The sequence below is a fragment of the Dermochelys coriacea genome, chromosome 4, assembly GCF_009764565.3.
Source record: "Dermochelys coriacea isolate rDerCor1 chromosome 4, rDerCor1.pri.v4, whole genome shotgun sequence".
Taxonomy (NCBI): domain Eukaryota; kingdom Metazoa; phylum Chordata; order Testudines; family Dermochelyidae; genus Dermochelys; species Dermochelys coriacea.
In genome coordinates, this window is record NC_050071.1 from 8363598 (window position 1) to 8389829 (window position 26232).

The 26232-nt window shown below is 42.1% G+C and overlaps 1 protein-coding gene across 13 annotated transcripts in view; it reads right to left on the reverse strand.

The window, feature by feature from the left end:
* Positions 1 to 26232, reverse strand: part of EPHA5 (EPH receptor A5) — a 400471-nt gene that overhangs the window by 207324 nt on the left and 166915 nt on the right. For 11 of the 13 annotated variants that reach the window (XM_043513198.1, XM_043513200.1, XM_043513194.1 and 8 more), the window contains exon 4: positions 5974 to 6129. The exons of the other annotated variants lie outside the window; for them this stretch is intronic. In XM_043513198.1, coding sequence (XP_043369133.1) covers positions 5974 to 6129 — 156 coding nt within the window. The remainder of the gene's footprint in view (positions 1 to 5973; positions 6130 to 26232) is intronic. 13 annotated transcript variants of the gene reach the window in all.

Here is a 26232-nt window from a genome sequence, read left to right on the forward strand (position 1 = left end):
TAATGGCACCATAGCACATGAATAGTTAGAATAACTTTCAGCCCTGTCATACCGATACAATGGAAGCTAAAGAAATGCAGGCCTGGAGTTGTGCTGAGTTATATGCAATGCACACAAGTACTTTTGACCAGTTAAACTGACCAATTTTTCTTTCTACTATGTGATGCACTCTTTACAGATACTAGTAAACTAAGGGGGAGTGTGGGGTGGGGGCATGTGGGGTGGGGGAGGGGGAAGTCAAGCACAAGAAACACTTATTGGACAATTTTCAGAGTAGCAGCCGTGTGAGTCTGTATTCGCAAAAAGAAAAGCAGTACTTGTGGCACCTTAGAGACTAACAAATTTATTAGAGCATAAGCTTTCATGAGCTACAGCTCACTTCATCGGATGCATGCATCTGATGAAGTGAGCTGTAGCTCACGAAAGCTTATGCTCTAATAAATTTGTTAGTCTCTAAGGTGCCACAAGTACTGCTTTTCTTTTTATTGTCTTTAACAGTAGATAAATTATTACTTTACTAAAGTTGCCAGAGGTTTTTACTCATTCTGTACAGAAGAGTCAGCTGCTCTTCTTGAAGGCTTAAAACCATCAATTTCAATAGCAATGCTTTGAAGCCAGTGGCACTCCATAACCCATAACATTAGCATTCTCAAAGGGGCTCTATGAATGGTCTTTAGTAGTTTGGAGAAATCTAACAAGTACTATTTGAAGAATTTTGAAACTGTGCTGCACTAAAACTTTGAAAAAAAATCACAGTGGTGAGAACAAACTGCTATTTTATTTTCCAAGAATCAGGGAATCTGATATCTGCTCAGAAGGTACATTTTAATTTATGACCTCTCTTCATCAAGGACAAAGAAGTTAGTTTACTTAAATAATCATAATAAAAAAGATAGCTAATTTGTATATTAAGCAGATACTGATTTACCCACCCCAGATCATGATTTACTGACTCAAAAGGTAACTGGCAGAAGACAAAGTCCATATTTTCCTTCATGGACAATAAATGTGAAATATTAAATCAATGTGTGTGTTTTTAAATATTGTCCTCTGATACTTATGCACAACTCACATTAAAGGGAATTGAGATTTTTTTTTCCAGAGGGCAAAATATTATCTGTAATGTTCTCATCAGAAACTTCTGTTGTATGTTAAATTTTGTACCAATTGAAAACTTCTCCACTATGGCCATAAATTTCAAAGTGTATCCATTTAAAAAAAATATTTCCTTTTAAATTGATGTCCCAAAGAGGAAAGAAAACTATCATTTTATTTTTAAAAGCTATTTATCTTCTGGGAAGTGAATAATAATTTTCACAAAATTATCAAAAAGATATGGAGTCTGACTGAGAAAATTGTTCCAAAATGTAACAGGGCATCATCAATTTTAAAATCACATTTTTAAAAAATATTACCTACTGTTACCAATTCCAGTTCTAAGAAATGAGAACGTAAAGAAATTAAAGATTGTTAATCTTTCTCAATCCTTTTTTTCTTGTTCTTTTGAGCATTTGACAGCCCTTCATATATGGTCAGTTTCTGTTTCACTTTTATGGTGAGTATACTGTAGTATCGAACAGTTTCCCCTGTTTGTGTGGGTCTTTTACATAGCAACATGGAACTGACAAGCATTTTGAAAAAAGTCAGGAAAACATAATTATTAAACCATAAATATTGGCAGGGGGACTTGGCAATGTAATACTTAAACTATTTCTAAGACACCCTTTTACTAGATTTCAAGTAGATGAAATTTCTTTCTGAAGAAGTAAATAACAGAAACTTAGTGGCTCTAACAAATGACTCTTGTCAATCAATGAAGACGCAGGATTTTTTTTCCTGTATGCAACTGTGGAGTGGTCATTGAGTCTCACCAGAGAGGACCAGGATGTGTTGCAGCAGGAAACTTAATAAAAAGGTGGGAACTTCCAGGTGACAGAGTTCTCTCATTGCTGTTTAAGGCATGGCTCTTTGTATCTGTGTCCTCACACTACGGTAACACAGAGCAGTGAGCCACAAGTTGGTGTGTTTTGGTAGGGGAGTTGTTGCAGATTATGGGTGTTGTAACTTTCATCTGCCCAAGAAATACCCCAAAATCCTATTAATGCACATCCTGGAATGCCTTATTCTGCTAGCAGAATGGGACCTATTTAACATATGTACTCTTCCCTATACTATTCTGTGGGATTGTCACAGAAACCCAAGGGAATTAGCCACTCACCAGCCACTGAATTGCAGTGGAGGCTGGGCAGCTAACATGCTTGAAGCCCCTTTGCAAACCGGCCTACGTGTATAACTAACTTTTTATCTATGTTTGGAATGTCTTTATTTTAAAAGATAATTTTTCTCCCCTCCCGACAACACCAGGACTTCACTAGCTGGACTCTTCTTCCACCTGTCTATGACCTTTACGCAGCATTGCCTATCACAAACCGTGTGAGGCTCCCCCTTCCCTCCCTGGAGTCGCACTGTCCTTTCAAGAGAGCAGCACCTTCCACTGTGAAAACCAAATGGAGAGACGTTCAGTGCTCCCAGGTTAGGCCCTGACCCTCGGGCTGTGAGCCATCCCTTTCAGTGCCTGGAGCCCCCTGGAGGCAAAGCGGCTCATCGGCATGCAACAGCTGACAGGATCGGGGCCAAAACCGAAGGCGAATTGGAAGTAGCCAGAAAGGGCAGCAGGGTTCACTGGGAGAAGCAGATGGGAAGCTGTCACTCTTTGTGCTCCCATCCTGGGCCCTTACTTATTCCCCCTTATCCCCGCAGCCCCTAGCACCTCTCTCCTGAGGTGCTTCTGTCAATTTGTCTAGGTTAGCTTAGAACCTGCACTAGGAACTGCTGCCCTATCCTGTTTTCTGCAGCGAGGGTGCTAATCAAATAGCCACGGTGATATGGTATGTATCAGTAGGATGATGATTGATGCACAGCTGTTTTAAGGACATCATGACATCTAGCCTTCTACGACTGAAAACAGTCCCTAGTAGAAGGAGAGGAGAAGCTGCTTCTTCCCCTTGTCCCAGCTGTTTTGAATATATTGGTTCTTTATTTTTTTCTCTTCCCTCTCTGAGGGTCACTTCTGTCTGTTCCCATCCATAGAAGCTCAGTTACTTTTTCAGTTCCTTTCAACTCCTGTTTTACTATAAAATCCTGTCTGGAATTTGCACAGTTCCCACTGAAGACCCTGATCCTACAAAGATATATGCACATTCCTAACCATATGCACTTTGGTAAACTGACTTCAGTGGGACTTCTGACAGTATGAGCTTACGTATGTGTGTAAGTGTAAGTCTTTGCAGGACCAGGGTCTACATATTTAGAAGAGGAAGTGGACAAGATGCAGCAACAGGTCTACAAGCTGCAGATGAAAGGGTAGCTTCATACTTTGTGGGGAAAAGAACGATTTAAAACTATCATTTGCCCTCTCCCTCTCCTCTGTCTCCAGCTCACAACATAACAACCTGCTTGTTATTTCTCTCCCAACAATATTTGCCCCCCCACACACACATCCACTGAGCATCATGGACATATGGTTTCTTTCTTTGTGGTAGCTCTGGACAGTCAGTAGCTCCCGCCCATATCACTATCCTGAAGTAGCTAGGAGTGCTAAACACCTCATTATTTCCCTGGTTGCCCAAGCTGACTATTGGGACACAGAATAACTCGTGACACTAAGTGGCACTCACATACATTGTGTCTATCTAGATGTATAGTTAAATAACTATATTTTACAAGTTTCAGAGTAGCAACCATGTTAGTCTATATCCGCAAAAATAAAAGGAGTACTTGTGGCACCTTAGAGACTAACAAATTTATTTGAGCATAAGTTTTTGTGAGCTACAGCTCACTTCATCAGATGCATGCAGTGGAAAATACAGTGGGGAGATTTTATATACACAGAGAACATGAAACAATGGGTGTTACCATGCACACTGTAACGAGAGAGATCATAGGTGAGCTATTACCTGCAGGAGAGAAAAAAAACCTTTTATAGTGATAATCAAGGTGGTCCATTTCCAGAAGTTGACAAGAACGTGTGAGGAACAGTTGCGGGGGTGGCAGGGGGCGGAATAAACATGGAGAAATAGTTTTACTTTGTGTAATGACCCATCCACTCCCAGTCTTTATTCAAACCTAATTTAATGGTGTCCAGTTTGCAAATTAATTCCAATTCAGCAGTCTCTCATTGGAGTCTGTTTTTGAAGTTTTTTTATTGAAGAATTGTGACTTTTAGGTCTGTAAGCGAGTGACCAGAGAGATTGAAGTGTTCTCCGGTTTGTGGTATAGGGTGCTGTTTATGCGACCATCACTTATTAGCACTATAGTGTCCAGGAAGTGGATCTCATGTGTGGACTGGTACAGGCTGAGGTTAATGCTGGGATGGAAATTGTTGAAATCATAGTGGAATTCCTCAAGAGCTTCTTTTCCATGGGTCCAGATGATGACCACTTTCTGGACACTACAGTGCTAATAAGCAATGGTCACATAAACACCACCCTATACCGGAAACCTACTGACTGCTATACTTATCTACATGCCTCCAGCTTTCATCCAGACCACACCACACGATCCATTGTCTACAGCCAAGCTCTACGATATAACCGCATTTGCTCCAAGCCTTCAGACAGAGACAAACACCTTCAAGATCTCTATCAAGCGTTCTTACAACTACAATACACACCTGCTGAAGTGATGAAACAGATTGACAGAGCCAGAAGAGTACCCAGAAGTTACCTACTACAGGACAGGCCCAACAAAGAAAATAACACAACGCCACTAGCCATCACCTTCAGCCCCCAACTAAAACCTCTCCAGCGCATCATCAAGGATCTACAACCTATCCTGAAGGACGACCCATCACTCTCACAGATCTTGGGAGACAGACCAGTCCTTGCTTACAGACAGCCCCCCAATCTGAAGCAAATACTTACCAGCAACCACACACCACACAACAGAACCACTAACCCAGGAACCTATCCTTGCAACAAAGCCCGTTGCCAACTCTGTCCACATATCTATTCAGGGGATACCATCATAGGGCCTAATCACATCAGCCACACAATCAGAGGCTCGTTCACCTGCGCATCTACCAATGTGATATATGCCATCATGTGCCAGCAATGCCCCTCTGCCATGTACATTGGCCAAACCGGATAGTCTCTACGTAAAAGAATAAATGGACACAAATCAGACGTCAATAATTATAACATTCAAAAATCAGTCGGAGAACACTTCAATCTCTCTGGTCACTTGATTACAGACCTAAAAGTGGTAATTCTTCAATAAAAAAACTTCAAAAACAGACTCCAATGAGAGACTGCTGAATTGGAATTAATTTGCAAACTGGAAACCATTAAATTAGGTTTGAATAAAGACTGGGAGTGGATGGGTCATTACACAAAGTAAAACTATTTCCCCATGTTTATTCCCCCCAACCAACTGTTCCTCACACGTTCTTGTCAACTGCTGGAAGTGGCCCACCTTGATTATCACTACAAAAGGTTTTTTTTCTCTCCTGCTGGTAATAGCTCACCTTACCTGATCACTCTCATTACAGTGTGTATGGTAACACTCATTGTTTCATGTTCTCTGTGTATATAAAATCTCCCCACTGTATTTTCCTCTGCATGCATCCGATGAAGTGAGCTATAGCTTACAAAAGCTTATGCCCAAATAAATTTGTTAATCTCTAAGGTGCCACAAGTACTCCTTTTATATTTTACAACACACACATAGACGCACATGGGCAGCGTGCAATTCTAGACACTGCACATCCAGTTCCATATGCTCAAATCTCAAATACGGTGGTGTAAATCAGGAATAATTTAGATGAAGCCAGTCGATTACAGCACTGTAAAACTAGCACAAGCCAGGTCAGGATCAGGCTGAAAGCCTGTAAAAACACCTTCTTTTTTTGTCATTGTGCCCATTCTCTGTGCGTAACAGCGCAAACGGATTAAAAGATACACAGTGCGTGCTTACTTGTACAGGCCATTGTAGGTGGGTCCGACTCCCTTCTGAAATAGTGTTCTTCACACAGACAGGAGATGGATGCTTCCTCGTGTGTGTAGCTGTGAGGGGGGCACTTACTGCAGGATGGGCTCTGGGGAGAGGCCTTGAAGAATCCAGGTCTGCAGACTGTAAGAGAGGAACCGGAGACTAAATTCTTCCAGCAAATATTCATCCCGTCCCATTTCTTTTTAACACAGATCTTTAGAGGACCTCTTCACTGCAGCGGGGAAGTGGGATTCCCGGCTCAGCTAGCCGTTCATGAGCTAGCTCTGCTCAAGCCAGCATGGTAAAAACAGCATGTCACCGTGGCTGCAGATGGGACTGAACTTGGGCATGTAGCCCGAGCCACGGCCCACACTGCCTTGGCCACGCTGCTATTTTTAGCATGTCAGTTTGAGCAGAGCTAGTGCCCGTATCGCTCCTCTAGCTGGAAATTACACCCGCTGCAGTGTAGACATAGCCTTAGTGAAAGAGACAACAACAAACAATCATGAGCTATTTGCTCGTGAATTATTTAAAAACACAAGAGGGAGATGGGAGATTTTCATGCTAATATGTGGTACATATTTAAAATATTTGTGCAGAAGAGAATGAGACCATTTTGGCCATTGATTTCTCTTGCAGCTGCCTTTGTCAGATATTTATTTTCCTTGCCGAATGTATCAGAAGTAACAGATCTTCTGGCTTCTATCTCTGCTTTGGAAAACATCAAAGTATTGCTTTCTCACTCACTCTTAGACTCAGCTTAGGAGAGTGGTAAAATATGTTTTATGGTTTCCATTTAAGATGTCCCATGCCCAGAAATCAATGTCTCAGCAAATAAAACAATCATGCCATCCTGGAGAGGAGGTGATATCTGTACAGACAGCTTTAAGACATTCTAATCAGACTATTTCCCCAGGGTTTCTTCCAGAAAACCTGTGAAGAATTTTGAACTGCTCCCTATAAGATGGCTATCTGTGGGTACCCCCTGAACCAGACATGCCTGCTGTATAATACATTCCCTCTAGCTGTAATGTATATGTATGATTGGCCTTACAGACTGAAAGCTATTATTTTTGTTCTCTTTTTTCCCATATACCGGACGAGGTTGGGTTGGGGGATTTTTTTCCTCCCTTTGGTACTTTGAAGTGCATACATTAATTAGAGGTTTCAGAGTAGCAGCCATGTTAGTCAGTATTCGCAAAAAGAAAAGGAGTACTTGTGGCACCTTAGAGACTAACAAATTTATTTGAGCATAAGCTTTCGTGAGCTACAGCATCCGACGAAGTGAGCTGTAGCTCACGAAAGCTTATGCTCAAATAAATGTGTTAGTCTCTAAGGTGCCACAAGTATTCCTTTTCTTTTTGCATACATTAATTGTGTCTGATTTCAAGGAATTGTCAGCACAGGCTCAAAGTTCATTGTTTGCTCTTCCTGCAAGGTGCTGAGCATTCTCGACTTCACAGGAGGTGCTCAGCACCTTGCAGGATCAGACCCTTGGCAATTAAGGGCTAGATTTTTGAAAGAGCTCAGTTTACAGCAGCGCCTATTGAGCTCAATGGGAAAGGCTGGGTCCTCCGCCTTTTTAGAAATCTGGCCAGTCCACATAAGTGTAACTTGGAGCTACTGGTACTGAGTCCTTTGGAAAAATCGGATCATTTTTCTACATTCATTCACCTCATTTGCACACTCAACCATGATAAATGTATGATTGGTTTTGCACGTGTCTCTGGCCTTTAAAAGAAAACAAACTAGCTCTTTAATTGCTGGATCTACAATCATCAGAACAAGGAAAATTAAAGTTCAGATAGATCCTCTTGGGAAGTTGATTTCCTGCCATTTCTGAAATCAAAAATAGACACACACATACAGTTTGCCAGATCCAAAATGCTGTTACTTTTCTGATTCCTTGAGAATCACTGTAAAATAATTATGACCATTCTGTTACTAATGATACACAGGCACTCAGACATACTTACAGAACGTACATGGAAATTAAAAAGAGTTCCAATCTGTCATTCAAAGTTCTTGCATAGCAAATATTGTGCAAAGAAAATTAGCTGATATCCAGTGTATTGGCAACTATTAAAATCTTCATTACCACCACAACAACATGATGTACAATTACAGAATCAGTTTTTAAGATCTGCTGCATGGATCTGAGATCAAAATTTTGCCATCATGTTGGATGAAGTGTGGATTTTTTTTGTTTTTTTTTGTTTTTTGTTTTAAAAGGGTCAGGGTAAATTATGCAGTTAGCCAATTTCTAGTCTCTGCACATATGAAAGATTTCATTCTCTCATCACACCTCCTGTATATTGCTTCTTCTGATTGGACACTGTAGCACAACACCTTAAGAAGTTATTATGACAACAGGGTGATGCAAAAGCTACTCTGATTTCAGTTCCCCCTCCACCCCCTGATAGGGAAAAACAGTGCTGTTGAAATCAACCAGTCACCCTAGATTAAAACAACAGCTCCTGTGAATATGGCTGCAATTCAGAAACGAACAAGAACCATGGCAGTGTGGTAAGAATGCACAGAAACCCTCCATGGTCTATACACAATGGGTGATTCACAGTTCTTGCTTTTGGAGAGGAGGAGATAGAGTGAGTACAATGATTACAAGATGGACAAGACAAGAGAGAGACAAACCATCAAACAGCTACTTTAGACATGGTCACCTTAGCAGCGGCAGTAGTTCTTAACCTTCCTTACACTTCAAAAAGGGATTGGTGTATACATTTAGGTAATGTTATATATTTAAGACAATGGGAAAGTGTTTAAGGGCAGTCATTATACTTGGTCCATGATATTGACAAGAAATTTTAGCTTTTCAAAAAGGCTAAAGGGGTAACCTTTGTAGCTTTTTATTGTATTTAATGTGAATTTTGTAACATGGTATTACACCATTACGGGTTCGACTTTGGTGGCTACAGTTTCAAGCTTAAGAGAATGAAAGTCACCTCTGCTACTTGCTTTAGATGTAGAGTCTTTAGGGACCCATAAGGGCTAAGGGTAGCGACCACACAGACATTCACAAGTCCAAGGCCTAGTCTGTTCTACAAGTTTTATTAAAGTTACAATTAAAGTTATGATTACCCAGGCGTATAGAAAATCTATACAGACCTACGCACAAGTTAGAAATATAGTGCTACTCACATCCTTAACAATAGTGTTAGGGTCTGATGGGTCTTTCATGGATTCATCATCAGTTGAGGGATGGTTCCTGCTGGAGTTTCCCATAGGGAGCCCAATTTTCCTAATCTAGGCACCCCTTTTTTATAATGTGATTGTGATTATACGTCATTAGCATTTCTGCACATCATGCACTCTGCGGTTAGGGCATGTGTTAGAAAAATGTGATTACCAGGTATCTTGTAAGTAAAATATTACTTTACTGTTAATTTTTTGCAATATCACCCATTAGTTCATCTTTTCCTGTAATCTTAGGGCATCGAGTTATTCTTTGGTCACTTACTTATGTCAGTGTTCCTTAACTCTATGGCTTACATATGACTAAGCTAAAATCTTACAAGCCTAAGGCTACAGGTCTTGCATTTCAGCCCTACTTACTTAAATATTTAATACATGATTATTCCCTCTACATACTGATCAATCTTGCACTTTTATAATCCTATAATTTAACTCTATTTAGCATACAGTGATTATATATGACATAACATGTTAGTTAGTTAAAACATCACATAATAAATGAACAATAAACTAAAATCATTGGCTACTGCTTTAAATTTAAAATGAAAATGTAAGGGCCCAATATCCAAAAGATCTCAGCAACAAGCTATTTCCACTCAGGCACCTAAATAAGATGGGGCTAAATTGTATTTAAAATCTGCTCCCAGTTTTGGGTGCTGAGAACTTTTGAAAATCTGGCCGTAACCATTTCTATAAATAACAGAGATGCATCGCCTGATAGCACGCTCAGATTTGAATTTATTCTGGAGGGTTGTTCATAAACTACTCAAGAACTGGCATGGTTTATGGCACCATCCCCCGCTCCATGCCTGAAATTCAGGCCTTTTATTTAATTCACATCTACCTCCAAGTTTTGCCTTATCTCTAATGATGCATTGTGTTACAGTAGAATATCTGAAAAGATTTGGGGGAGAAAAAATACACCCTAATCCCAATTTATATTTCAAAGTTAAGCCAAATTCACATGCATACGCAGACAAAAGAGAAGATGAAATGAAAGCAAAAAATGCACATCATCTAACAAGGACAATTGATGTCTAGAGTGTACAATATGTAATTAGCCTTCAAAAAGGTCTTGAATTTATCTCATTATGTCTCATCAAGAAAGACAGAAAATCATTATGGCACAAGAGTTTACTGCGGTTCTATTTTCTGTAAAACAGCACATGCAAGATAAGTCAGCTTTCTTTGATAGATTTTCAACAAGGCACCATTTGCCGATGACAGCGTGATATATAGCTCGGCTTGAATTGAATGTTTTGTTTTCATGAACAAACACAATGCTAACAAATATGCCCTGATGCTTGCATCCCAGGATAGCCACATAATATTTTAATAACGGACATTAAATTAAAATAAAAGCTGTACCCTTTTTCACAGCAACCGGAATGTCCACTGTATGACACCCTTCTGTGGAACAAAGTGCCTGTTGTAAGTTAATGCTGTACTTGGCAACCTTAACATGTGTCAAGGTTCCTTCTCCATTCTGAACTCTAGGGTACAGATGTGGGGTCCTGCATGAAAGACCCCCTAAGCTTATTCTTACCAGCTTAGGTTAAAAACCTCCCCAATGTACAAATTTTGCCTTGTCCTTAAACCGTATGCTGCCACCACCAAGCATTTTAAACAAAGACCAGGGAAAGAGCCCACTTGGAGACATCTTCCCCCAAAATATCCCCCCAAGTCCTACACCCCCTTTCCTGGGGAAGGCTTGATAAGAATCCTCACCAATTGGTGCAGGTGAACACAGACACAAACCCTGGGATCTTAAGAACAATGAAAAATCAATCAGGTTCTTAAAAGAAGAATTTTAATTAAAGAAAAGGTAAAAGAATCACCTCTGTAAAATCAGGATGGTAAATACCTTACAGGGTAATCAGATTCAAAACATAGAGAATCCCTCTAGGCAAAACCTTAAGTTACAAAAAGACACAAAAACAGAAATATACATTCCATCCAGCACAGCTTATTTTACCAGCCATTAAACAAAAGAAAATCTAACGCATTTCTAGCTAGATTACTTACTAACTTAACAGGAGTTGGAAGACTGCATTCCTGATCTGTTTCCGGCAAAAGCATTACACAGACAGACAGATCCTTTGTTCCCCCACCTCCAGATTTGAAAGTATCTTGTCCCTTCATTGGTCATTTAGGGTCAGGTGCCTGTGAGGTTATCTTAGCTTCTTAAGCCTTTCCAAGTGAAAGGGTTTTGCCTCTGACCAGGATGGATTTTTTAGCACTGTATACAGAAAGGTGGTTACCCTTCCCTTTACATTTATGACAACATGGGATGCTTTTTTGTGCCTATGCATCCAGGGGCATTTTATGATGCAAGTATTTTTACCCTTGACTGTCCCATCATATCACTGCATAGATGAATCAGGGAATTTGTGCATTACACTATGTCAGGGGCTGAACAATGACATCATGCCATAAAGAAGGATGTTTGTTGCGGAGGTTTTCTTGTTGTACCTTGCTAGTTTCCCTCACTCATAGCACAGCACATGGGAGCTTGCTATGCCCTTCTAAGACACTATCTCCACTTATCTGATTGCCATTCCTGAATCACCTACTTATGGCCATCTCGTTAACAAGCAATGTCGTTTGGGACAATGTCGGTAATCAGCATTGAGGATAATAAGACAGTTTCCATCCACTTAATTTCTGGTCCAAAGTCTGGATTCAGTGAGGTGCTTACAAAAACCCCATGGACTCCAATGGGATTAATCACATGCTTAAAGTCAGGCACTTATTTAAGCACGTTTCTGAATTGGGGCCCAAGTCAGAAGAACCAACAGGACAGTCTGAGCACCGTAACAGAATGCACAGTAGTCTGCTGTCTGAGCTCCCACTTGATTCTGATTATGCCACTTTCAGCACGATAGCAGCTATCAATGGGAAGCTCAGAAACTGGAGTTTTAATTAAAACCCTTTTCTTTATAAACATGTCACAGTCCGCACATGTCTTACACAAGTTCCACCCTTTGGGGAAAAGGAACAAAGGATGTCATTTAAAGCGCACATATCCCAGGCAATGTGCCGACTGAACTGCCTGCCTGATTTCTGATGGCTGAGCTAAAACACATGGACTAGGAGGTCCACAGGCTTTGCAGAAGTCTGGGCTGTATTAGAAGAACATACATGATGGCATCACACCTAGGATGAAGCTCAGCCCATGTGAAGCCTCACAACAGAATAGAGTCTGAGCCACCTAGTGGAGGTGTAATGTGTTCCAGTTCAAAGAGAGAATTCGCCACAGAGATGGGAAAGGAGAGCTATAGGGAATGACCAAGATGGGCTTGTCCTGAGGACTCAGTGACTCACGGACCAGGATGAACAGTGCAAAAATGGCCAGGAGAGAAGTATTGGCTTCTGAGGGATACTTAAAATAAGCTGCACGTGATGTGTTGCATGCTGCAAAGCAAAAATGCTGCCTTACAGAGAGGCCCCCAGTGCTTGTGGCTAGAGGACAGGCAGTGTGTGTGTGATCTCAGTGCCACTCCTGTTACACACCTCCCCAGCTACAGACACGAAGGCCCAGAATCCCAGTGGAATGTTCTGCCTCAACTTTGAGGGAAGGAGGCCACTTCTTCTCCCAACAACACGCACTTCTCATGGCTGTAAAGGTGCATCTGGCCCACAGTCCAGCCCTTCTCACCATGTGAGCTTTTCCCTTCCTAACATGAGCAAAGTAAAGACTGTTCCTACTAGAACCACAACAAGACACCCGCACAACTAACTAGAACAAGTTTTCTTTAATCCAGGCATTGGGTGCGATTTTTAAAGGAGTCTAAAGGAGTTGGGCACCTACCCCCCACTGAATTTCAATGGAAGTTGGGCACCTAACTCACGTAGATCCCAGCCATAATTAATAAATGCAACAACATTCATAAATTACTGAATACTAAGTGTGACGGCTGCCATCATGGCCAACATGCTGGGCACTGAGCCTGGGACCTCTGGAGCTAAAGCACGAGTTGCCTGAGCTAAACAGCCAAACCGGCACAGCTTCAGCTGGAACAACTCATCTTCTCAAGAGACTGGGCACAGAGGGGGCCTCTACCACAACTTCCCCATGGGCTATTTAAACATACCTTGGAATCTGGTCTGTTATTTGATAGGTTCTCTGCTGCCATTCCCTCTTAAAAGCACTTTATGCAGTATAGATGACTTTACTTAAAATTACCCAGGTCTCTGGGGTTTAATTTCTAATAAAATCTTACCTTATTCATCTTTACTTTATCTTACTATTTCTTATTCAACAGCTTTTGAAAGGGTACTTATCTCCAGCCTGACATACAGATTCATTTTCATGGCAGCCCCTCTCATTTCAAGAGAGGAGAAAAACCAGTAGAGATAAGCTCTAGGATTCCCTCTCATTTGCTACAAGACAGCTAAAAGAATTTAAATAAAGTTTGGAGCTGTCAATGATACCTACCTCTTTGTTCCTAAAGTTAGAATTGCTGCCCACTTTGCTGGTTAACCAGCCACCAATGTGCAAAAATATTCTTTAAATACAAATGATTGCTAAAGAAAAAGGACTTTTTAGACACAGCGAATATGCCAGAATCCAAGGGCAATATGGTGGAGTCAGACACAAACAAGGATTTGTTTCCGTCAGCGGAACATCCATTACTAGCAAGTCAAAGTTTGGTCTTTTTCAGTTTTAGGCAAAAAAGAAAAGCCTTCTGCATGGACTAATAATAGCTCTCTATAGCTTAATCTGTATGTGATTCAGTGCTGGATTAGCACCTGAGGTCAATGTGAGGAAGGACAGCAGGAAGAACCTATTGGATCAGGAATATTGTGCACTGATTCCTCAAACTGGCAGCTGGATTAGGAAGTAAAGCTTTGCAAGTAGCAGACAAGATCCTGAGAGATGGCTGGAAATTGTCTCTGAGATCGGGGGAGGGGGGGGAAGGCATTGGGAGGGTTTCACAGCTGAACTTTCTGTGCAATGTAAGTACCAAAGGCAGCAAAACACAGTAGCAAACACCAAGGCAGAAGCAAAGCAAACCGGACAAATACGAAACTCATGTAACTACTGAACTGAGGCTGAATGATGCTTGGATTTTCTTAACATTACATGACTGAAATGATAAACAACCCGGTGCCCAATTCTTACAACCCCTTTCCGCTACTCAAGGGCCACAAAGCTGGCTGATCTGGCAACCTGGGAATTTTCCCTGTGCAGGGTTTTTTGGAGCATTTATCCTCTACAACCATTCTGTGTTTTACAGGGGCCTGCAATAGGCTCTCCCTCTCTGGCGCCCCTTTTAAGGACCTGCCCTTCTCCAGGTTTGACAAGCCTCACACATGTGCTGGGTTGAGCTTGATTGTGCCCAGAGGAGCTCTTTAACCCCTTCTTGAGTGCCAGGAGGGATCTGCCCCACCACAGGGCCTCAGCTCAGGTCCAATGAAGTGAGTGGGAGCGCTTAGTGCAGTGGTTCTCAAACTAGGGCCACCACTTGTTCAGGGAAAGCCCCTGATGGGCCGGGCCAGTTTGTTTACCTGCCACGTCCGCAGGTTTGGCCGATCGCGGCTCCCACTGGCCGCGGTTCGCCGCTCCAGGCCAATGCAGGTGGCAGGAATCGGCAGGTAAATAAACCGGCCCAGCCCACCAGGGGCTTTCCCTGAACAAGTGGTGGCCCTAGTTTGAGAACCACTGGCTTAGTGCCAAAAAAGAAAGAAGTGCTTGGATACTTGGAAGAGAAGACAGATGGAGCCTTCCCTCCCTTGTGCTCTGGGTACAGCAGGAGTCTCTGTGCTCCCATGAGTGCTCCTAGCCAATGCTCACCCTTAGGCGCACAAAAGGGAAAAAGAAAAGGGGAGACATTTCCTTCCTCACCACCAAGCAGACCTGGCTGCACCCAAGAAAAAAGCAAGCGAGCCCCTCCTAGAGGCTGGTGCAGAAGGCACGCTCTCCCCCTGGTGCGGAGAGCTCTCTGAGGTGCAACCTTTCTGAGGCACAACGCCTTCCCATGCTCTGGAGGGCTGATGCAGCTCCACGCCACCTCTCTCCTACTGCAAAGACAACCGGCACAAGCCTTCTCCCATCATTCCACAGCAATTTGGCTCACTGTTAAATGTCAGCGTTGAGTCAAACAGAATACAATAGCACAAATTAACTGTTTGCAGCCAGGGAGATTTAGGTTTGATTTAAGAGAAGCTGTCGAATTCACAGGGTGGGTAAGCACTGGAACAGGTTACCTAGGGAGGCTGTGGTATCCCCACCATTGGAGGTTTCTAAGAACAGGTTGGACAAACACCTTTTAGGGATGGTCTAGGTTTATTTGGTCCTGCCTCAACGCAGCAGGCTGGACTTGATGACCTTTTCAGTCCTACGTATCTATGATTCTTATCAAAAGTACTCCAGCTTGTCTGGACTCGATACATCCTCCACTTACAGGATATGACCTTAAGCCCCACAAAGAAATAGGAGCTAGGCCCAAGCACAGGGGAAGAGTCTGTTGTCTATATTCAGCTGCCTATATTCAGCAGTAAGAAAAACAGCTGCTAATCAACTCTGTCTTTATTAGCACATTGCTCTAGCAAAGGGAGCATGCTTTGAGACTAGTTAAAAAAAGAGTTACAAATAAATCAAATCCAATTCTGAGTCTCCAGAGTTCCTGTGCCTTCAAGCACTTAAACCACTATATCACTAACTCCAAAAAAACCCTGCCTAGGCCTTTGTTTTTGAACAACCTATAAAGTATGGAATCAATTTAAGCAACCGAGCGGCTCTGAACCTTGATTTGTGATAATGACATATATTTTTACTTAAAAAAACAGATGAAGCAGATTGTCGTGGTTGTCTTCTAACCAAAAATATAAAACAGATGATCTCTAACCCTTTTTAAATACTGCAAAAGGACTCCACAGGAAAATCAAGTCCGTTCCTTCAGGATTTTTTCAAGCAGGTTGTTAAGAATTAATCTTGTACTTCCTAACAACTGTCCTTGAGCTGCAGGGTAACTCAAACTGCTGCCAAGACTATACTGCCACAGGAAACATATAGAATTCCCTGATAATGTATCCTTTTTGGTTTTTTCAGTTATCTGTGCTAGTGTGAAAAGAAAAGGAGTACTTGTGGCACCTTAGAGACTAACAAATTTATTTGAGGATAAGCTTTTGTGAGCTACAGCTCACTTCATCGGATGCATCTGGTGGAAAATACAGTGGGGCGATTTATATACACACACAGAGAACATGAAACAATGGGTTTTATTATACACACTGTAAGGAGAGTGATCACTTAAGATGAGGCATCACCAGCAGCAGGGGGGGAAAGGAGGAAAACCTTTCATGGTGACAAGCAAGGTAGGCTATTTCCAGCAGTTAACAAGAACATCTGAGGAACAGTGGGGGGGGGGAGAAATAACATGGGGAAATAGTTTTACTTTGTGTAATGACTCATCCATTCCCAGTCTCTATTCAAGCCTAAGTTAATTGTATCCAGTTTGCAAATTAATTCCAATTCAGCAGTCTCTCCTTGGAGTCTGTTTTTGAAGCTGTTTTGTTGAAGGATAGCCACTCTTAGGTCTGTAATTGAGTGACCAGAGAGATTGAAGTGTTCTCCAACTGGTTTTTGAATGTTATAATTCTTGATGTCTGATTTGTGTCCATTCATTCTTTTACGTAGAGACTGTCCAGTTTGACCAATGTACATGGCAGAGGGGCATTGCTGGCACATGATGGCATATATCACGTTGGCAGATGCGCAGGTGAACGAGCCTCTGATAGTGTGGCTGATGTGATTAGGCCCTATGATGGTGTCCCCTGAATAGATATGTGGACAAAGTTGTCCACATATCTATTCAGGGGGCACCATCATAGGGCCTAATCACATCAGCCACACTATCAGAGGACCCACTCCACTCCCCCCCCCCCCACTGTTCCTCAGATGTTCTTGTTAACTGCTGGAAATGGCCTACCTTGCTCGTCACCATGAAAGGTTTTCCTCCTTCCCCCCCCCCCCCCTGCTGGTCATGGCTCATTTTAAGTGATCACTCTCCTTACATTTAAATTTAAATTACCTTAAATTTGTTAGTCTCTAAGGTGCCACAAGTACTCCTTTTCTTTTTGCGAATACAGACTAACACGGCTGCTACTCTGAAACCTCTCCTTACAGTGTGTATGATAAAACCCATTGTTTCATGTTCTCTGTGTGTGTATATAAATCTCCCCACTGTATTTTCCACCAAATGCATCCGATGAAGTGAGCTGTAGCTCACAAAAGCTTATGCTCAAATAAATTTGTTAGTCTCTAAAGTGCCACAAGTACTCCTTTTCTTTTTGCAAATACAGACTAACACGGCTGCTACTCTGAAACCTGTGCTTGTGTGAGTCTCTCTCTCTCAGCATACCTTGGGGATCTGAAGGGAATTAAGTAAATATGCACTAATAAAACCCTATAATGCAAAGCTGTCAGTTTCTCTGATGCCATGAGTCTTCCCAGAATCCTCCAGCAGCTCATGCACCTTTGCTGAGGCTCAAGAGCTGTTGAACAGACCTTTTAGGCAGTTGCATGCAGTTGTTGAATAAATGGGTCCTCTGACTGATTTGCACCTTAAAGAAGGCGGCACAGAAACTTACCTTGAAGGTAAGTGCATCCAAAATGGGAACATTCTTTTATGGAGGGCATGTTTTTAGTGAATATCATGTATTTTTATGCTAATCTGTCCAACCTCTCTTCAATCCAGGTTTAAGGGTCATTCTGCATTGTGCATTGAAACCATCTCCCGCTTCTGAATAAGAAAGCAACCTTGAAAACTATAGTATAAATAAGTTAGTACTTCCACTTCCTCCCCCTGAAATATCACTTCTTCACCAGGTGAATCACTAAACTGTCAGCCAACAATTTATGACAGGAGTGCTCCATCTGGGAAACCAAGAATTAACAACTATTAATGAACTAATGAGTGTCTTCGAAACAGAATAAAACCCCATCAACATTGCATTACAGGCATTGTTCTGAACATGTCACCAGATCCCCAAATCAGCTATGTCTGCAATCCATAAAAAGATCTGGAATACAACACATAGGAAGGCAGAGTGGCCTAGTGGAGAGAGCACTGAACTGGGACTCAGGAGAGCTGTGCTTTATTTCTGGCTCTGCCACTGGTCTGCTGGGTGACTTTGGGCAAGTTGTGCCCCCTCCATGTGCCTCAGTTTCCCCATCTTTAAAACGGGGATAATGATTCTGACCTCCTTTGTAACGTGCTTGGAGATCTGCTGATGAAAACCACTAATTAAGAGGTGTTATTGCTGTTGTTAATTATGATAGGATGTGGGCTCTGTGGTGGGTGGCATACCGTGGGGGCTGGGTGGCTGACTGGGGGCTGGGGTGGGTGCTGAGTACTGTTGAGGTGGCTCTGGTGGCCTTGGAAAACCTAGTGCAGCTGGCTGGAGGGGAAGGGAAGGAGCTAGGGCCCCTCACCTTGCTGAGACGCCTCCCTCTGGATGCCACACCCCCACTGCCCCTTCCCAGCTGCATGTGAGGGGGGGGCAGTGAGAGAGGCGAGGCCCACCACATCTTCCAGATGGCGCAAGCACAGCCTCTGCCTGCCAGTCAGCCAAGGGTGAGCGATGGAGGCTGGGCTGCGGGCAGGTGGGCCACGGTTGCCGGGGGGGTGAATGCCATGGGGCAGCCCTGTTGTTCGTTTGCACACTGAATTCAAATTCCCTACCCTCTGGGAGCCCACTCCCTTTCAGACAGCATTAGAAGGTGCCCATCCAGGAAATGTTAATCATGTGTGCACACTGGAGTACACAGCCTCAGAAAAGCAAAAGCTTGTTTTAATCCGCAGCACGATGGGTTTCTCTTTTTTTTTTTTTTCTTGAAGAGCGGAAGCTGCGATCTCCATGAATGGGCTGAGATACTGAACATGGAAAGGTGTTAGATGCTGTGGGAGCCATAACTTTTATCGCTTGATCCCATTGCATATACTTATTTATTTTCATTTCAGTAAGAAGACACCTACACAAGAGTCTACCGTGTAATTAGTATTACAACCAAAACCACCCAGCTGTGTTACAATGATCAAACAGGGACTCTGCCAGTCTGTAACCTCTCCCCCACTTCATCACTGAGGGATGAGTACCCTCCGCCCTCTCCAAACAGTCACCAGATCCCCATGTTCTTCGTGGCACCATGAGATCAAATGCCAGGGTATCAGCCTCTAAACTGTCCAGAGCCAGACAAATTCAGACTGTAAATAAGGCATTTTTAACAGTGAGGGTATTTAACTATTGGAACAACTAACCAAGGGCAGTGGTGGAGTTTCCTTCCCTAGGAATGTTTAAATCAAAATGGGATGTTTCCCTAAAAGATCTGCTCTAGCTCAAACAGGCTTTATCCCAGGGAAGTTCTCTGGTCTGTTATTCAGGAGCTCAGCAGAGATGATCACAGTGGTCCCATCTAGCCTGGGAATCTAAGAGTGTATAAGTCCCACATCGGCTTTCATGTATGCTATTGCTGAGGCTTCGTTTCCATCATCCCATCCCCCACCACCACCCTGGCGGCAGGTACTAGTTCACGTACAATTTGTCAGTGACTATTTTCAGCTGAGGATCTCTGAGAAGTTTCTTTTAGTATTAACAGTCCAGCTCCTACACTTTTCCATTGAGCCAGCTCAGAAACGTCCAGAGAAAGGGGAGCCTCTAGCTGGCCTCATCTCCCCAGCTCCTACAGACTTCAGCTGCTGCCCCGTTTTCCATGCAGTCCCGCTCAGCAGCCGACATTTTTGGCTATCCCATTCCCCAACTGCAAGGTGGATTCCAGCTCTGGCTCCCCCAGCCCCCCCTGCTGCCTGGCTTCATTGAACAAATGAAGAGCAGAGAGCATGTGCTGTAATCTAATCAACTCCGCCTTGTGGGAAAAGCTGGGGAGCAAGAGGCAGGTCCCAGCAGGGCAGGGAGACAGAACCCAGAATGCCTGGTGGTTGGCTGCAGCAAAAGGGCAAATTCCATAGCAAAAATGCTGCATTCTGTGGCATGTTGGAAAAAAAGACAAATTCTGCAGCCACAGACTGCATGGAGTCCTCATCGAGATTAAACAGACAGTTTACACCTCTCAGAGCAATTATTACGGGCTCTCTACAGACTCAGGAGGGCAGGCTAGAAATATATATTTAATGAAAGCTGAAATTCTGTGGATCATTTCTGCTGCATGGGGTGAATTTCACAGCTGCAGAATACGTGGAGTCCTGATAGTACGGCATTATATACCTGTAAGATTTTTTGATAGAGAGATTTTAAAAAGAAAAATAAGCAGTGCAGGATTCTTTCATTTGCTTTCTGACTTTTGAGCCTTTAGGATGCACTTGGGTCACATTTTTAAGTTTTTGTGCAAAACCATTTTTTAAAAGAAAGTTGAGGTTTTCATATAATCACATGCCTCCAGGAGCTGGACCTTTAAAAAAACAAACATGCAATGTAATGACACTCATGAGAATTCCCAACAAGGTATTACAAGGTAGTATTAGCCAAATTTTGCACTCACTTTCATAGGAGTGAACTGGAATAACTTCATTCATTTCAAGTTATACAGAGTATACGCTGGAGTAACTAAGAGTAGAACATGGCTTAATATATGACATGAGAACATGTGCCAGAAAGCATAACTTTACATTTCCTAATGTGTGTGTGAGTAAAATCAGCCACAAGATTGTAGTCCTATTTATTTATTTACTTATTTGCATCTACAAATACTCTGGTGTTATTGTTTTACTTTATTCTCCCTTTACTACATAATTCTGACTTAAAATTTCAGGTCAGCATCATTAATGACAATTTTTAAACCAAGACTTCATGTTTTTCTAAAAGATATGAATAAAAGAATTATTTGGGGGTAATTCTGTGATCACTATGGTCCTTTCTGGCCTGGGAATCTATGAATCTATGTGCTAAGTAAGAGGAACAGCAATATACCAAATGCTTCAGTCCTTACTCAGGAAGAACTCCCGCTGAGTTCAGTGGGAGTTTTGCCTGAATAATAACTAAATAGGAATAGCAAGATTCAGCCCAAAAGGTTCAATTCTACTCCCATTAAAATCAGTGGCCCAACTCTCACTGAATTTCATGGGAACAGGATCAAGCAATCATGCCTGAAGTTTCCTATATGTTAGCACAGACATCTGTGTATGTATTCATGTAAAAATAATCAATTGGTAAAATCCACTGGAAAATGAACTAACTTTTCCAAAACCAGGTGTTTGCTGGCACAATACTGCAAAAAAGATCGAGCTCTCTGATTCACCCTGCCATATAGATTTGGATCCTGGCCAGCAAAGACAGAAAGATTCTCTAATTATGCGGTGGTTTAGAAAATTGCAGCCAATTGTGGTTAAGAAATATGACATTTGGGAGGATTTATGTTGATGATTTATGTCATGGATGTTTGCTCAACTAGCATTTCAGGGCTTCCGCTTAAACGAATACACTGTACGTGTATTGCCTTTAAGCACCAACTAAATATTCTTGAGATGCAACAGTCTGGATGATCTTATGTTGTACGACTTCCTCTATTGGAGATGTGGGCCTGCCAGCTCTGGAGTACTTCTAGTGACAACAAGTGTCCTTCGGGGATAAAGAAATCCAGATTATTGTACTTTAAACCCCCTTTGGGCCTCATCCTCAGCTAGTGTAAATCGGCATCTCCTCCACTGACGTCATTTGGCATCTGGGTCCAAAATGAGCTTCACTAGCCATTCTGAAGGAGGGCTAGAGCATCAGAAATAATTATTTTAAAAAGCTTGATTTAAACACACACACACACGGATTTGTTTTCACAGAATCATACAAATGTAGGGCCAGAAGGAACCTTGAGAGGTCATCTAGTCCACTTCATGCTGGATTAAGTAAACCTAGGCCATCTCTGACAGACATTTGTCCAATACGGTCTGAAAACCTCCAGTGATGGGGATTCCACAACCTCCCTAGGTAAACACACTGGAATAGGAGACATATCAGAGTTAGAAAGTTTGTTTTTTAATATCCAACCTAAATCTCACTTGCTTTTTGTTTTTAGACTTACAATCATGTGTCTCAGTAGAACTGGCTCTGTAGCGTGTAATTTCATTTTAAATCAGTTTAATCAAATGGAATAGATTAATATGCATCCTGCAGAACACCTATATTCAAATTCCCTCTGAGGATGATTTAGACACACCTTGTACAGTCCACAATCTCTGGGCCCTCAGTGCAAACACACACAAAGGAATAAACCTGAAGTCAGGTGCGCTACTCATGAGAGTGAAGTGCAGAAGCATTTGCAAGTCCGGACCCTATTTTACTAAACCCCAGAAACACCACCGGAGAACGAAGCTCCCCAGTAGTTCTGCTGCAGGTGACATTCCCTGCTGGGCACTGACTCTCATGCTAAAGCAACACTCAAATCTACTGTGTGGCTCTCCCCTTTGAATATGCTCCTTTCCCCCCAAATCCTGCGTCTTTTGCATGACATCACAACAAACTGGGTCCAGTTCTGCCCTCACTTCCATTGATGCAACTCCCACTGGACCAGATTCTGCCCTGATTTACACCCCATGCAACTACACTCAGTTCAGTGAGGTAAATTAAAGAATGTACAGAGGGGGATCCTCCCTGAGTGCAAGTACGAGTGCCCCAGGACACTTGACGGGGGAACCCAGAGTGACTCACTTACACTAATGGATGCAACCATGTCTACAATCTAAGGAGCGATAGTGTATCCGCGCGCATATGCACATATTTTAAAAAACAGCGATGAGTCACTCTCTTTCCCTCATGGGCCTTCCGTTAAACTAACATGGTATCAGAATATAGGAAAGTTTTTTAACCTATTCCATTACAATTAAGTGAATACTAGAACCCCCCAGCTTTCTTCCCAAACAGCTGTACCAAATAGAAACCCCTTTACGAACTACACAAAATGAATGGAGTTCTGAACACATGGAATTATGCAGTGTTGCAACTCTCACAATGTTACTGACAGTCTCACAACGTTTGGGGTTTTTCTCAAAGCCCCATCTCCTGGAGTCATGTGATTATGTGAGACTCTCAGCTTTCACTTTAAAAAAGTTTCTAGCTCTGATGGTGGTGGGGAAAGCTTAGATATATGAATCCTAAAGACTCAAAAACAAGGCGGCCAATAAAAAGAGCCCCATTATTTACTTTTTAAAAATCACTCATGATTTTAAAGACAATCTCAGGATTTTGGAGGGCGCTGGCTCATGACTTCTGAGTGCCTGGGACTGACGGCCCTGCTTATGTGTTAATGAGGAATACCAAGTACTCAGTCACAAGCACCTCTGGCCAAAGGGCACATGAGGGACAAGTCTCACTCAGAGAATTTTGCCTTTAGATTCTGATTGGCACTTTGGTGGGTATTATTTGGAATGGAAACAATGAAGATGCTTTCTTGTTTGGAACTGTTCTCCTACTGCCCGTGTCCAAGGTTGATTAGAATTCACTTGCTAAACACTTAGCTCTGCTCTGTAATTGGTCTCTGAGCACGTGCAGCTGTTCCAAAATGTTGGAGAAGAAGAGAAGCAAAGCAAAGGTTTCTTTTCTTTCCCTATACACATAACCTGACTACCCTTCCCTCCCTGACAAACCCATTTCCCATTGCCAGACTTCAACACATCATCAAGCACTCGCCTGCAGCACATTTAGCAGCAGCTGTTCTGTTGGTTCTGGCAGTTCGTCAGATTTAGAGCTGTCAACGCTTGATTTATGAAAGTTTCATTCCCATACTATTAGGAGGGATTACTATTGCTCATCTTAAATTTAATTGGTTCCCCAGCTAAACCCAGAAAAATAACCACTGTCAACAAGCACATATTTACGTTGGAAACATAGAACATCTTATTAATATTACCACTCCTCACTTCTTCCTTGTATTAACTTACAAATTCTTCCCCTTATTAATTACTTCATGTTACATGGCAACGGACTCCCTGTTTCAAACAAGACATGTATGTGCCGAGTCAGGCACTGGTAATCAAAGACCATCTTCTTCCTTTGTTGCATGTGTGGGATACTACTCTCTGAAGTAAATAAGAGGTCTGTGACAAAGTTGAAGGCAGAGTATGCCCATAAATCCATCAAAGTAGAATTGTCAGAATAACAGTAGGGAATGACATGATATTCCAGGTGAGAGAGGCAAGCAATGACCACTGGGAATGTCTTGAAAGGACAGCAACTAGCATTTCTCCTCCCCCACAAAAAAAATCGCCATTGGGATTTCTGTCCCATGGATGAATGTTCTCCAGTGTTGCCAACGGTCATGATCTGATCACAACTCCCATGGGTACCTGGTGTGTTTTTCTTAAAGCTCTAGCTCCTGGAGTCCTATAACTGGTGGGAGGAGCTCTGCTTTCATTTAAAAAAAAAAGTAACTTTCTAGCCATCCTGATTTTATGGAAGCACTTGATAAAACAAACTCTAAAGGATCAAATAACAGAAGACAAGTTACATGTTGGGTTCTTTGCTTATTTTCTTCAAAATCTTGTGATATTTTCTGAGTCAACCTCATGATTTTTGAGTGACTGAAATGGGCAATATCGCTTTCTAGAAATCTCATGAAATGTGTTTTTTTTGGTGTTTGTTTCTCAAATTGTAGAATGTATGTCATAAAAAGCCACAGAATGTGCAGAAGCAATACTGTGGTTCCTTATTGCTGTGTTTTAAAGATGCATGCATACCCAGACACACATGTGCCACACACATGATTTTGATATCCATGACATACATGAATGAGCAATGAAATCTATTGCATTTACGAGGCATATTTGACTAACTCACCTGCAGGTGAGTCACTCTGCCCATTGGTGCAGCCTTTGTGCCACTATACTTGCATCTCTGCATTCTCCTCGCTAGTGATGCTAGGCTAGTCTCACGGGGTCCTTGTGCCTCAGTGTTTCAGCATCTCTAAATACTAGTAGCTCTAGTCCTGCATGGTCCTTGTGCTCAAGCAAGATGAAGGATTGGGACTGTGACAAGGATCTGAAGAGAGGACAAAAAATAGGAAGGATCCAAACTTTCTCCCTGCTCCTATGCCTGCCTGTCTCTTTCCCCTGCATCTGTTTTTCCTTTTCCCTCTTCCCCCTGTGAATCAATCCCTCTTCATCTCCTTTCCCATGTTACTGTATCCTTGCTATTCCCCCTTCTGTCCCATTCATCTCATAGCAAGCCTGCAGCAGAACCAGCTCACTGGATTCCCAGATCTGGGCTTTAATCACAGTCTGCATCCATTTTCTTCTCTGACATCTACAAATGACTAAAATATGTAGGTGTTTTTGTTTTTAAATAGAGAAAGAGCAAGAGAGAGAGAGAGAGAGAGAGAGAGAGAGATGAGTGAAATGTTGAATAGGAATGTTTAAGGCCATGCAACTTAACTCAGTTCTACATAACTTTTTTAAAAAAGCACACGGATAAGTGGTAAAAAAAAGAAGGATTTATTATTCTGAATACAAATTCTCCTGTCATCCCACCAACTTTAAAAACAAAAATAGTGGCAATTAAATTTGTTGCTACATTATGTAGATGCATTCAATTTACAAAATGCTTCTGTAAAATATTTCCCTTCAGCATGGTGAGAATATACTGCACTTTTATCGTACACTTTCTCCCCTGTTCACAAATTTATGTTGTCATTGCTGGTTGCCCTATTTTTTCTCTGCATTACTTAATACTTGTCATTTTCCAACAACTGTCTCTGCTACTTCAGCTTTAAAGAATCCCAGCTGTAATCTAAGGCCAATGTTTATGTTTTCGTTGATAATTTGTAAGATAGGTAGCGGTTGAATGACAGGTATATAAGAATTGGTGTATTTCCTTTGCTATTTTAAGATCTTTTCTTTCCCTACATTTCAGTCTTGAGGCTGCTAGAGTAAATGAAATATATACATGTACTGCTGCCCAAGGCTTCAAAGTGCATATTAATTCTGCCAGGAATTATAGACACTCTGAAGAATTGCTAATTTAACAATGGACTGTGAAATTATTTTTTTCTTTCTTTATTAATTGCTCTGTTATTTGGAAATGACT